The 15,174-nt window shown below is 41.2% G+C and overlaps 1 protein-coding gene across 2 annotated transcripts in view; it reads left to right on the forward strand.

Moving 5' to 3' along the window:
- The window catches only part of LOC130273673 (uncharacterized), a gene marked incomplete in the record, with an annotated part of 157,308 nt that overhangs the window by 13,496 nt on the left and 128,638 nt on the right, over positions 1-15,174 (forward strand). For both annotated transcript variants that reach the window (XM_056520854.1, XM_056520853.1), the window contains 5 exon segments: positions 7,157-7,213; positions 8,427-8,563; positions 12,554-12,679; positions 12,867-12,906; positions 14,308-14,341. In XM_056520854.1, the coding sequence (XP_056376829.1) occupies positions 7,157-7,213; positions 8,427-8,563; positions 12,554-12,679; positions 12,867-12,906; positions 14,308-14,341 (394 nt within the window).

Consider the following 15,174-nt stretch of genomic DNA (forward strand, 5'->3'; position numbering starts at 1 on the left):
CCAGTGCCAGAGTGATAGGTTAAAAATTACGCCGTCTCACAAGGGTGGAAGGAGAGAGGTCGGAGTAGAGGCGAACCTCAGCAGGCATGCCCGGAAGGGTAGGCAGGTTGTGAGCTGCAAATAGGAGATGATCCCTCACCTCGGGGTAATGCAGCTTGAGTATCCCATCCCTTGGTATGTCCAGGGATCGGTAGACGCGGTCCATGCGGAGCAGCTCAGGTTCATACAGTGGCAGGGGAGCCTGGAACATGGCATCGACAGGGGCTTTCAGGTTAATCTCATCCTCAGGGAGGCCCGGGATGCGAATATTCGCTCGACGGGAGCGATTCTCTAAATCTTCAAGTTTTTGCTCCATAGCTTCCAGATTGGCTACGTGAGCGTCTGTTTCTTTCCGTTCAGTCAAGTCATCTAACTTATTCTCGTTATCGGAGACCCGTTTTTCCAAATCGTTCAGCTGGGCGGTGAAGTCAGTAAACGCCTTCTGTAGCTCATCGTGGAACAATTGTTTGATATTTCGGAACATAATAGCTGGGGACATGTGAGCCAGGCCCGCACCGTCTTCTTCATCAAACGCCATGTCTAAGTGCTGAGGGGAGGTGGCCGCCGCCATATTGGGCCTCGGGGAGGCTCTAAAAAAGTCCGGAATAGACTGTGATCAACTCTGGGAAAGACTCTTATTCCTCTTCCTGGCGGATCGGGACCTATCCAGGTATCGATAGGATAAGACCCACAGCAAAAGGAGTCTGTAAGGCCCTGAAGGAAGCTAGTTAAAGCGAGACCGGCGCGGAGCTCACATCACCAGCGCCCTGCCTCGTGAGCGTGCGCCCTCAAGGATCTAATCGATTAACTTCATCAAATGATATTTCTAAAATGTATGGAGGATATTGTTTTTCAAAAAATTGGGTAGTTAGATTTTTGGCTTCTTCTTGGAAATGAATGTCTGGAGTACAGTTGCGTTTCAACCTTCTATATTGCCCTTTTGGGACATTTATCAACCACCTCGGTAAGTGGCAACTGTCAAATTTGATGGTTTGATGTTGCCTTTTTCCACAAATCGTGTGACTGCTAGGATGCCTAATTTGTGATCTATGATAATATACAAAGAATTCACATCTAAGATAGCTAGGATATGTTCTTGTGTCCAATGGAACTGTTCTAATAAACTCATAATCTGTGTTGTGTCTTTCAAAATCCGTTTGTTGTACAAATGGCTGAAGGAAACAATCACCAAATCTTTTCATTTGCAGGCATTAAACATGGACTCCTGCCAGGAGTGCATCGCTACATAGCGGGACTCAGCCATTTGCTTTCACTTTGCAGGACTCATATTGAATACATCATTACAATACAGCAGAGCATTGTTCCATTTACTTTCTCTATAGGATGCGCGGTGCAGAAATAGCTATCCAACATATTGAGAATGTGAATATTTAGTCATTGATTGCTACATTGTTCTTATTTGCAAGACATTATCTACAGCACACGTGGAGCTACATTGTTTTCATTTGCAGGACTCTACAGCATCTATTGAGCACAACAATTCTCAGCAAATTATCCATATATTGTTTTAAGGCTATTATAATTATATATCCTCCATAGTCTAAGATGTACCCGATAATATTAGGGTTTACTATTGAGAATTCCTGTGTGTGCCAACTAGGGTTATTAAGTGTTATTTAATTTTATTTTATTTAAAGTGCACAACCGTAATAAAATAAATCAAACAGACATAAGATTGGTCTAGTGAGTCCAAAATTTTCTTAAAAGATATCCTATTATACATCTATTTTGGAATAGGTGGTATGCTGAGGACTGAAGAATCGTTATACACTTCAATTTACAAATCTGTTTAACCTGTTGGGGATGAAGGGCGTATGCATACGCCCTTGCGTCCTGGTACTTAAGGACAAAGGGCGTATCCATACGCCCGTGGGAATTTCGGTCCCCGCCGGGCGGGGACCGGACCGTGGCAACTATTGATGTCTATCAGCAGGCACCCCGTGCAAATGCCCAGCGGGGTCATTAGACACCCCCCCCCCCCCCATGTCGGCGATCGTCGCAAATCCCAAGTGAATGGGTGACCTATGGTGACCTGGTGACCCGGATTGTAAGGGGGATTGCGGTTGTCTAAGACACCTACGATCCCCCTGAAGGGATAGGAGTGAGGTGGCAGGAGTGCCACCTCTCCTATCCCTGCTATTGGTCTGCTATTGATCGTCAGAAGCGACAACCAATAGCAGATCGGGGGGGGGGGGGGTTAACTTTCGTTTTCCCCGTCCTGCCCACCCACAATAGGCGGGGCAGCACGGGGAAACCAGTGGGGACCGGATGCTGCGGGCGACGGTGATCGGCGTGCGGCAGAAGAGGACGGCTCCCTGGATCCGACGAAAGCCGGTAAGTTGCCTAGCAACATCTGGAGGGCTGCAGTCTGAGACCATTATACAGTGGTCTCTAACCTGTAGCCCTCCAGATGTTGCAAAACTACAACTCCCAGCATGCCTAGACAGCTGTTTGGGCATGCTGGAATATGTAGTTTTGCAACAGCTGGAGGGCTACAGTTTGAGACCATTATACAGTGGTCTCTAAACTGTATCCCTCCAGATCTTGCAAAACTACAACTCCTAGCATGCCCAAACAGCTGTTTGCTGTCTGTGCATGCTGGGATTTGTAGTTTTGCAACATCTGGAGGGTCACAGTTTGGAGCAGTGGTCTATAAACTGTAGCCCTCCAGATGTTGTAAAATTGCAAATCCCAGCATGCCCAAACAGCAAACAGTTGTCTCAGCATGCTGGGAGTTGTAGTTAAGTACCTCCAGCTGTTGCATAACTACATCTACCAGCATGCCCTTCGGCGATCAGTACATGCTGGGAGTTGTAGTTTTGCAACAGCTGGAGGCACACTGGTTGGAAAATACGGAGTTAGGTAACTGAAGGTTTTCCAACCAGTGTGCCTCCAGCTGTTGCAAAAGTACAACTCCCAGCATGCACGGTCTGTCAGTACATGCTGGGAGTTGTAGTTTTAAAACAGTTGGAGGTTTACCCCCCCCCCCCCCCCCCCCCCATGTGAATGTACAGGGTACATTCACACGGGCAGGTTTACAGTAAGTTTCCTGCTTCAAGTTTGGGCTGCGGCAAATTTTTTGCCACAGCGCAAACTCCTAGCGGGAAACTCACCGTAACACGCCAATGCGAATGTACCCTAAAAACACTACACTAACACAAAATAAAGGGTAAAACACTACATATACGCCCCCTTACACTGTCCCCCCCCAATAAAAATAAAAAGCGTATTGTACGGCAGTGTTTCCAAAATGGAGCAGCCAGCTGTTGCAAAACAACAACTCCCAGCATTTCTGGACAGCCACTAACTGTCCAGGCATGCTGGGAGTTTAGCAACAGCTGGAGGCACCCTGTTTGGGAATCACTGGCGTAGAATATCCCTATGTCCACCCCTATGCAATCCCTAATTTAGTCCTCAAATGCACATGGCGCTCTCTCATTTTGGAGCCCTGTCGTATTTCAAGGAAACAGTTTAGGGCCACATATGGGGTATCTCCGTACTCGGGAGAAATTGCACTACAAATTTTGGGGGGCTTTTTATCCTTTTACCCCTTATGAAAAGGAAAAGTTGGGGGTTACACCAGCCTGTTAGTGTAAAAAAAATAAAAAAATTTACACTAACATGCTGGTCTTGCCCCATACTTTTTATTTTCACAAGCAGTAAAAGGAAAAAAAAGCCCCCCAAAATTTGTAACGCAATTTCTCCTGAGTACGGAAATACCCCATATGTGGGCGTAAAATGCTCTGCGGACGCACAACAAGGCTCAGGATTGAGAGCGCACCATGTACATTTGAGGCCTAAATTGGTGATTTGCACAGGGGTGGCTGATTTTACAGCGGTTCTGACATAAACGCAAAAAAATAAATACCCACATGGGACCCCATTTTAGAAACTACACCCCACACGGAACGTGACAAGGGGTATAGTGAGCCTTAACACCCCACAGGTGTTTGACGAATTTTCATTAAAATTGGATGGGAAAATGAAAAAAGGGAAAAAAGCCCCCCAAAATTTGTAACCCCATTTCTTCTGAGTAAGAAAATACCCCATATGTGGATGTAAAGTGCTCTGCGGGCAAACTACAATGCTCAGAAGAGAAGGAGCGCCATTGGGATTTTGAAGAGAAAATTTCTCCGGAATTGAAGGCCACGTATGTTTACAAAGCCCCCATAGTGCCAGAACAATGGACCCCCCCCACATGTGACCCCATTTTGGAAACTACACCCCTCACGTAATGTATTAAGGGGTGCAGTGAGCATTTACGCCCCACAGGTGTCTGATAGATTTTTGGAACAGTGGTCCGTGAAAATGAAAAATGTAATTTTTCATTTGCACAGCCCACTGTTCCAAAGATCTGTCAAACACCAGTGGGGTGTAAATACTCACTGCACCCCTTATTAAATTCTGTGAGGGGTGTAGTTTCCAAAATGGGGTCACATGTGGGGGGGTCCACTGTTCTGGCACCACGGGGGGCTTTGTAAACGCACATGGCCCATGACTACCATTCCAAACTAATTCTCTTTCCAAAAGCTCAATGGCGCTCCTTCTCTTCTGAGCATTGTAGTTCGACCGCAGAGCACTTGATGTCCACACATTTTGGGAGGCATTTTCTCCCATTACCCTTTGTAAAAATTTTAAATTTGGGGGAAAACTGCCCCAAAAAAATGTTTTTTTTCACTTACACATCCGATTTTAACGAAAAGTCATCAAACACCTGTGGGGTTTTAAGGCTAACTGGACCCCTGTGTAGTTTCCAAAATGGTATGCCATGTGGGATTTTCTGCTGTTCTGGCACCATAGGGGCTTTGTAAATGTGACATGCCCCCCAAAAACCATTCCAGCAAAATTCACTTTCCAAAATCCCATTGTCGCTCCTTCCCTTCTGAGCCCTCTACTACGCCCGCCGAACACTTGACATACACATATGAGGTATTTCCTTACTCGAGAGAAATTGGGTTACAAATTTTGGGGGGCTTTTTCTCCTATTACCACTTGTAAAAATTCAAAAAAGGGCTCTACAAGAACAAGCGAGTGTAAAAAATGAAGATTTTGAATTTTCTCCTTCACTTTGCTGCTATTCCTGTGAAACACCCTCCTGTTAACACACTTACTGAATGTCATTTTGGATACTTTGAGGGGTGCAGTTTTTATAATGGGGACATTTGTGGGGTATTTCTAATATGAAGACCCTTCAAATCCACTTCAAAACTGAACTGGTCCCTGAAAAATTCCGATTTTGAAAATTTTGGGAAAAATTGGAAAATTGCTGCTGAACTTTGAAGCCCTCTGATGTCTTCCAAAAGTAAAAACATGTCAACTTTATGATGCAAACATAAATTAGACATATTGTATATGTGACTCAATATATAATTTATTTGGAGTGTCTATTTCCCTTACAAGCAGAGAGCTTCAAAGTTAGAAAAATGCTAAATTTTCAAATTTTTCATCAAATTTTTGAATTTTTCACCAAGAAATTATGCAAGTATCGACGAAAATTTACCACTACCATAAAGTAGAATATGTCCCGAAAAAACAGTCTTTGAATCAAATTTATAAGTAAAAGCATCCCAAAGTTATTAATGCTTAAAGTGACAGTGGTCAGATTTGCAAAAAATGCTTCCGTCCTTAGGGTCATAATGGGCTCCGTCCCCAAGGGGTTAACTTTCTGGCACCAGTGGGTTTAAAAAAATATTTTTTTTCTAGTGGAGTACCCCTTTAAACATGCTGATCTTGTAAAAAAAAAAAAAAAAAGTTTTGAGATTTTTTTAAAACGGTACAATAATAGAAAAGTATGTAAAAATGGTTATCATTTTCATTATACTGAAAATTGGCCTGGTCCTTCAGGCCAAAATGGGCTTAGTCCTTAAGGTGTTAAGGTAGATTGTGAAATCATAAGAGTAACTCTGTAATCTCTGCGTGTGTGCATACCTTGACAATTGTTCAAAACCTGTTATAAATTATTCTTCATTACTCCTTTCTTATTTATTTATTTATTTTTACTATAAATGCAATATATTTGTCTTGTGTTGTGTTCTGCACAAGACAGTACATAATCTGTTTACTATGCTGAAGCAAGCTATTAACGCGCCAATGACGTGAGCGCAGGAGTTACTCTTTTCATAGCGGGTGTGTTCTGGCTGCTATCAACATCGGGGACTCGCCCCTAGTTGTGAACATCAGCAATCATGTTGATGTCTGCCATTTACCCTATCGATGCCATGATAAATGCTGATCATAAAGTGCAATTGCTGGGCTTTGACAAGTGCATATGTCGGCCATAGATCTCTTGGCCTTCTCTGGCATGCAAGATAGCTGATCTTCTTTTGCGTGCAGCCTGGGCAGACTGTACAAGAAGACTACTGCTGTATGCTCCAGAGAAAGTTGTGAAGTTCTTTTCAGTCTGGCCACAGTGCTCTCTGCTGACACCTCTGACCGTGTCTAGAACTATCCAGAGTAGAAGCAAATACTCATAGCAAACCTCTCCTGCTCTGGACAGAGGTGTCAGTAGAGAGCACCATGGTCAGACTAGAAAGAACTACACAACTTCCTCTAGAGCATACAGCAGCTGATACGTTTTGGAAGGCTTAAAATTGTTAAGCAAAAGTAGTTTACAAATCTATTTAACTTTCTGGCACCAGTTTTTATTTTTACCTGTTTTGTTATTGGGTTAAAATTAAAGGTAACTTAAAAGATATTTAAATTTCCCATTTCTATTAGCTATTATTCTCTTGTCAAACACCTAAGCAGCGTTCCTATATATTTTTTGTTTTGAGGGGGTGAATCTATTAAATGGGGGGAACTTATTGGGGTTTGTAATATTTTCTTAAAGCCACTTGAAAACTAAATTGGTTCCTTAGAAAAAAATTGTTAAATATTTTTTTAAAGTTTGCAAGTCAGCTAAACTTTTAAGACCTGATAAATAGAATAAAAGACCTTTAAAAAAAGATGGCAATAGCACATATGTTTTCAAAATTACTTGGAAGAAAAAAGCATTCAGAAGTTGTTCTCTCATAAAGTGACACATCAGATTTTAAGTATTGGGCTGCAGCAGCAAGCATTTAAAATAATAAAAAATTAGACTTTGTTTGTTTTTCAGAGACCATGTCATTGGTTGACTTTGTTGAAGATCCCAAGCGGGAGGAATCGCTTATTGGTATATACATTTATTGTTTAATAGTTGTATAATTAAAGTTGAATTGATTATTTTAACATCATGACAAAAAGTACATTACAGGTTTTTGTGTTAGAAAAACTGAAATCTTGCAACACCTTAAGTGTAGGGTCACACACAATGTATATGCAGTGTATGTCCTGCTGCACAGTGGGAAATACTGCATACTCTTCTGGTAGCTGACATACAGGGCTATCTGGCGACATCCCTGAGTGTTCAGTGAGGTTTGAGGCGGGGCCACGCACCAACCTAACTGTGACGTGTGGCCCCCCCTCCAAACCTCAGTGAACACACAGGGCTGTCCGTGGCCAGCCATTTTCAGACCTTTTTAGTGTGTCTTTAAGCCACTCCTGTGTTGTTATGGCTGTGTGCTTAAGCTTATTGGGGGACATTTATCAATGTTGGGGTAAGGTAGTAAAGATTTTACCTCTGTTTGCTTGGTGTATTGTTTGCATTGTTGCTCAAAATTTACCAAAAAAGAGCACAGGACTCGATAAATTTTAATTATAGAAACCAGTGAGCTGCAGAGATTGGTTTAAGCTTTGTGCTCTGGCATCTCACACTATTGTACGTGTCCTATTAGGTGGTGTAGGTTTGCACAAAAAAAGTAGGCTTTGCGCTAAACAACCCTTCTAAATTTAATTTGCGCAATTAATAAATACAGCTCCCCTGAAAAAAGTGGTGTACAGTTCACTAAACAGTAGACAACTTTGAAAAAGGTGTTCTACCAAAAATTGTGCAAAATAATTGAGCAAAAAATGCAATTGCGAAAAATTTGCGGGGACATTTAGAACATTGAAGAGGTGTCAAGCCAATGATAAATGCACTCTGGATCAGGTTTTATTGAAGAATTTCTCTGTACTCTGCTCAATTCAGCCATCCTGTATCAGCCACTGAAAAATATCCATACAGCCTGATGCTGTCACCACCATGCTTCACTGTAGGGATGGTGTTGGGCAGGTGATAAGCAGTGCTTGGTTTCTTCCAGACATGACGCTTAGTTGGGAATAGAAAACTGTGCAACATTTTTAAAATTCTGTTTTACCTTTTTTTCAATATGGGGCACAAAGTGCAGAATGGTGGGATTGTTTTTTTTTATAGTTTTGTTTCTTAGTTAGGTTTACAAAACATTTGAATCATAAAATTAACATTTTGTTGGTTTATTTAATAATTTTTTTTGTTTTTCTTATTTCAGGCCTGCAGTATGTAGTGGATGTTAAAATGTTGGAATCAGATAAAAGCGTTGTAAAGTGTAACTTGTGCGGTGTTAAGGGGGAAATGGCAACAATGAAGGAACACCTTGTTGGTGTAAATCACATTAAAGTCTATATGGTGAGGTTCTTTATTTTTGTAATTTAATTACTTTGCTTCATGCCCAAGTTGATGTTGCCCAAATGCAATTTATTCTTTATTTAGGATTATATTATGCAAGAGGAAGCTGAATTGTCTTCTTGAAAATCACTGTTTGACCCTTCATATTGTTTTTTTTTTTTTTTTACCAAAGTCACTAGTTAGAAGAAAGTTTTCATATTTTTTTTTATATATCCTTTTGTCTTGTGGATCTCAGATTTAAAAAGCAGGTGGGATAATTGGCTGCACCAAAAAAATACAGGTTTGGTTTTGTCATGTTTTTTTTTTCTAAGTGTACACGTTTTACTTAACGGTTTTGTTGGTCCAAGAGCAAAAATTCTTTCCCCGCAATTCATGTATTACAATAATAAAAAAAAAAATTTCAAGGGTTATTCAGACTAGTAAAATTGCTGGCATACCCACAGTAGTTGTGCTGCAAAGCACTGCAGTTTTGCTACATTCACTGATGCTAACCGTGGGGGTGCCAAGAGTCGGACATCTGCCAATCTAATATTGATGGCCTATCATGAGGAAAGACTATTGATTTTATAGGGATAACCTCTTTAAAGGGGTACTACCGTGGAAAACTTTTTTTTTTAAATCAACTGGTGCCAGAAAGTTAAACAGATTTGTAAATCACTTCTATTAAAAAATCTTAATCCTTCCAGTACTTTTTAGGGGCTGTAAACTAAAGAGAAATCCAAAAAGAAATGCATTTCCTGTGATGTCCTGACCACAATGCTCTCTGCTGACCTCTGCTGTCCATTTTAGGAACTGGAGAAAATCCCCGTAGCAAACATATGCTTCTCTGGACAGTTCCTAAAATGGACAGCAGAGGTCAGCAGAGAACACTGTGGTCAGGGCATCACAGGAAATGTATTTCTTTTTGGATTTCTCTTTAGTATACAGCCCCTAAAAAGTACTGGAAGGATTAAGATTTTTTAATAGAAGTGATTTACAAATCTGTTTAACTTTCTGGCACCAGTTGATTAAAAAAAAAAAAATTTTCCACGGTAGTACCCCTTTAATGAAAAATACCCTACTTTTCATGTCTACATTTAATTTACAGATCCAAAGACATGTTCTATTTATAAATTTTTATTTATTTATGTATTCCTGTTTGGCTTCTTTCTGTTCTGCACACAGAGAGATTTAAACGAAAACATAAGAACAGTAAAACAAATAAATATATCTGAGCCTAGAAATATTTATTACAGGGAAACTGACAGCAGGGTCTCCCGCACAAACCTGAATATACAGGTAGATGACTAGGGTGACTCTGTTTTAACACTTCTTACCCACTAAAAATTGTTGCAGCCATCCTGGAGATATTTATTTTGTTGCTAATGTTGTACTTACTTCTTAACTGCACTGAAAATGGCTGCTTCTGTATGTGCAAAGCTTTATCCTGCTTGCTCTGGTGATAACACTGTCCCCTTCTGCTGATAATTTTTTTCCCCTCCCTAAATATTCATCCCGTGTTCCTCAGCATGTCTGTGAAGTTGTTGGCAGAAAGGGGAAGAATTATCGGCCTGAGCGAATGTGATGAAGTGCTGCACATTCAGCAGCAGCTTGTCTCCATTGCAGTGGAAAAATAAATGACTATATTAGCAACAAGATGAAAAACTCCTAAACGGCTGCACCCATTTTCAGCCTATAAGCATTAGTGCGGGTGAACCTGTTCCTATCTACTTGTATATCCAGGTGATCCTGCAGCCAGTTTCTTTTTATGGACACAGGGTGTACATTTACGTCCTGTGTCTGCTCCCGCAGTATGAATCGAGCTCAGGAGCTGAATGCACTTAATACACAGTGGGTCCCGGTTGCTATCAGGAACCAAGACCCACGGCTAATGCCAGACATTGCCAGTAGTAGCGGCAATCACCTAGTCAATGGCCAGCATTAGCTGTATCTTGCAAATTAAATATTTAAATGCAGACAAAAAGTATGTAGTAGGAAATTAGGAGTAAGAAACAAGGCAGCAATTAATAGGAAGTGGAAGACATTGGTAAGTGTAAAAAGGAGAGATAATGAATACCGAATGGGTAAGACCTTGAAGGGAATTTATTATGCCTCTGCCTGGCATAAACTGCCCAAAAGTCATATAATTATTTTCACAAGCACCCACTTTGTGCAAAAGTTCTGTGATTTCTCTTGGTCAGTTTACGCTGTGCTCACCAAGTGGGTGTGGCATGCTGCAGAGGGGGTGTAGCTTCACACAAAAGGGAAATGGCATGGCTGCTTTTTTACAGTTTACCCCTGCTAGCAATCAATGGCGGATCCAGGGTCCAATCTTGGGAGGGGCACTATTAGGCTATATTTGCACAGGGGAATGTCCGCAAGGAAAATCTCAGCACTTGATATAGTCGTAGTCGGGCAATTTCCCAGTTGTGCACCCCCCTCCCACCCCTGGATCCGCCACTGCACAATGCACTTGTGGACTAAATAGGCTACATGACATAGAAAACATATAGGAAGTAATAGAACACAAAATAGTACAAAAATGATAACTTATAACCCTTGAGGACACAGGACATACTTCTTTTGTTTATGTTTTAGTTAAAGGAAATCTGTCACCAGTGTCACCTGCACTAACCTTTCGGTACCGACAGGTAGTGCAGGGGACACTGATGACAACGGTACTTACCTTGTCCTGTTCCATGCAATGGATCTCCAGTTATCTTTGCCGTTAGCTTCAGCTCTGGGCCCGACTTGGGGCACGGGCGGAGCTTAGTTCTCTAGCAGCGGGACCCAGCAGAGAGCAGCAGCGGTGATGTTACTAAGCTCCGCCCATGCTCCAAGCTGGGCCTGGAGCTGAAGCTAACGGAGAAGATTACCGGAGATAGTAGTACAATAATAGAAAAGCATGTACCTATGGTATCTTTTTTTCATTGTATTGACCCACAGAATAAAGATATGTCAGTTTTACAGTAAAGTGCACTGTGTAAAAACACAACCCCCCAAATTAGCAAAATTGCAGTTTTTTTTTTTTTATTTCCTACCATAAATAATAATAATTTTGATTGTACATTTTATGGTAAAAGGAGTGGTGTCTTTACAAAGCCCTTGTATGGTTTCATGGATAGAATAATAAGAGTTAAAAGGCGCACAGGAAAAATCAAAAACTCAAAAATGTATAATTCCTGTGTCCTCAAGGCCAAAATTGTCTGGGTTAATATTGTTTATAAATGTCAATGTCAATTGCCAATATTAGTACATTAACTATTCCCTAAATCTAATGCTTGTATATAGTTAATTTACTCGGTCTAAGATGTGTGAGGCAGTAAAGTAATTGTTCATACTGTATACAAGAGTTAGAATTCTAATTTGAAGTTGGAGTAAGGCTGGGTTCACACTACGTTTTGTCCCATACTGGAGCGCATACGGCAGGGGGAGCTAAAAGCTTGCGCTCCCGTATGTGACCGTATGCGCTCCCGTATGTCATTCATTTCAATGAGCCGACCGGAGTGAAACGTTCGGTCCGGTCGGCTCATTTTTGCGCCGTATGCGCTTTTACAACCGGACCTAAAACCGTGGTTGACCACAGTTTTAGGTTCGGTTGTAAAAGCGCATACGGCGCAAAAATGAGCCGACCGGACCGAACGTTTCACTCCGGTCGGCTCATTGAAATGAATGACATACGGGAGCGCATACGGTGACATACGGGAGCGCGAGCTTTTAGCTCCCCCCTGCCGTATGCGCTCCCGTATGGGACAAAACGTAGTGTGAACCCAGCCTAAGCTAGTTTGTCCCATCTGATTCATTGCTGTTCACACAAAGGATATACTTGTATAAATCCTTTGGTCATTCCGAGTATAGGCAAGAGAGTCTTCATAAGACAACAATACCGTACCTACAGTCATGGTCATCATACAATTCAATATGGCTAAGTATACTCCTCATTCTGAATACTATGTTTGTCATTATTTATTATAAACTGGTTACATAAAGTTTCCCAATTTTTAATTGCAGGAAAAACATTACTTTTCAGTGCTTCAAAGTTTAAAAAAATCTGCTCCTCACAAGAACCACCTTGCCAAGCTACTTAAAAGTTATGCGAAAGAGATAGAACGTGCAGAAGGAACTCAGAGTATTACAGTAAGACTGTATAAGACTGTATTTTATTCTTAAATATTCATCCTGGAATGTAGACATGACATGGAACTCTAAGGCCCAGGCATGAGCATACTGATAGCATGGTTTTGCAACCTATGAGTCTTATTTTTTTTAAATAATGGGATTGATGCATACAAAACTCATATATATATATTTTTTTTTTTGTTAGATGGAATATGTCTCGGCAGCAGATATGAAAAAAGAACAAGGTTAGTTAGGATGATCATTCACTGTAATAGATGTAACTGTTTTTTTTGCCCACTACAGCACCACTGGAGAGGACCTCACGTCGCAGAACCTGAGGAGATAAGGACTCATTCACACGGCCTTCTGCCCCATTAATAAATGCCCATTATCAGTCCGTTTAATAATTTTTCAAATAGGTTGCAAACAGCTGTAAAATAATCCAATTTTTTACAATCTTTTGTTACCCGTTTGCTTCCTGTACCGTTTTTGTTTTGTTTTTTGACTGGGAAAACTGTCAAAAATTATGGAATATAAATGGATATTAAAGTCTATGGCAAACGGATGAGCCTTTATGTCATCCGTTTGCACCTGGTTTATAATATCCAAGGTGACATCAGCAGACTCCTGCACTGCTGAGGGACTACTACTGCCATCATGGAACATACTTGTTTCTATGATGGGAGTTGTAGTTCCCCCGGCTGCGGTAGTCTGGGGCAGATGGGGAGGCTACATTAGTTCTTGTACTACTACCCCCATCATCGAACAGTCTGTTCCATGTTGAGGTAGTAGTTCAGGGGCTTAGGGATTGATCGCACCGGGTCTCACGCCCCCTCCCATAGACTTGCATAGCGGGGGCGGGGGTGACGTCACATGAGGGTGGAGTTGTGACGATACTCCGGCCCCGTGGTCGCCTCCCAGCTGTTTGTGAGCGGGCACCGCGGCGTGCAGCTCAAACAGGTGGGCCAGAGTACCCCTTTAAGGTGGTCAATGATACCGCAGAAAGAGGAATTGCTCTGAGTTTAACGAATCAGTCAGGGACGAACAACAAAAACAATTCTTGTTAAGATGCCTGAAGAAGCTGCACATGCGCAGTGAAACGCGTTGCATGGGTACCTAGTAAAGGATTTTATTTGTTACTGCTGGCTCCCATGTCTGAAGTCCTGTGCAGTGCCGTTGAATTCCTGAAATTTGCTTAAGTCGCCTTGTTGTCCAATTCTTGTTGAGGGTAGTCAAGCGTCACATAAGTCATCACCAAGCGAACAAAAGAAGGGATTGCATTGTATAAAGTTGATTAATAGAACACATCTTTTGCCTATCATACTACCTATTCATTTTAGTGTCTAGTTTTAATAATATTATACATTTTTTTTTTTTTGCCTTACAAGATGAAACACCCTAATATATATAATTAGTAGTTAATAGTAGTATATAATTAATTTCATTTACTTTATTTACAAAGGTCTTATTGTGTCAACTCACAATACTTCACAATGTTCACTTAAAGGAGTTGTCTAGGGACTATGTTATGTATGCAGGCAGGGCTAAAAATACAATTATTTTTATGTAAGTCCTGCCCAAGCATATTTGCATGTAAAAATAGTCCATAGACCTGCCATTTTGAAATATATATATTTTTTTGGCAGAATACTGGATGGCTGGAAAATCAGAAAAATCAGAGTAAGTGTTATTGAATTGTTTCTGTATAATATGGGATGATGCTCAAGTGATTTATTTAGTAAATTAGAATGGGTTGGCAATACATTTTTCAAAATAATCTGTAAAGTAAAAGAAACCTGTCATGTACAAAAGGCAGTCCAATCTTCAGGCAACATGTTACAAATGTTGATAGAAAAGAAATCCAACACTACTACAATCCAGCGTTTGCTCTGTAATATATGGACCCAAAAGCAATCAGAAATGAAGAATAGAAGAGACTTTGAGCGCCAATAGAAAAATGTAATCTTTTTTTGTAAACAATAACAATTTACAGACCTGGAGATGCTGAACAGATTTGTTTTATGATTTTAGGGGAAATAATTTTTATAACATCATTGCTAAGTCCTTCACATTCTGTACTAAGTAGTAAAGTGGGTGGTCCCACCCGGTCTATCGCTGAGTTGCACCCCCTACACTACTAGAGTGAGCAGAGATTTACATGAATAAATGTCAAGTTCTACTAAATATTTTCCTGCTGTACAATATGATGTCTGTAGTTTTCACTATATTTTTAATGTGGCAGGTTTCCCTTTAAGGTATTAACCTGTTGGGGACGAAGGGCGTATGCATACGCCCTTGCGTCCTGGTACTTAAGGGCGTATCCATACGCCCGTGGGAATTTCGGTCCCGGGGACCGGACCGGGGTGACTGCTGATATCAATCAGCAGGCACCCTTTGCAAATGCCCAGGGGGGTCATTAGACCCCCCCCCCCATGTTGGCGATTTGCGCCGATTATGGGTCTATGGTGACCCGGAATATAAGGGGGATCGTGGTTGTCTAAGACACCCACAAT

Source organism: Hyla sarda, chromosome 5, assembly GCF_029499605.1.
Source record: "Hyla sarda isolate aHylSar1 chromosome 5, aHylSar1.hap1, whole genome shotgun sequence".
In the NCBI taxonomy this organism is placed as follows: domain Eukaryota; kingdom Metazoa; phylum Chordata; class Amphibia; order Anura; family Hylidae; genus Hyla; species Hyla sarda.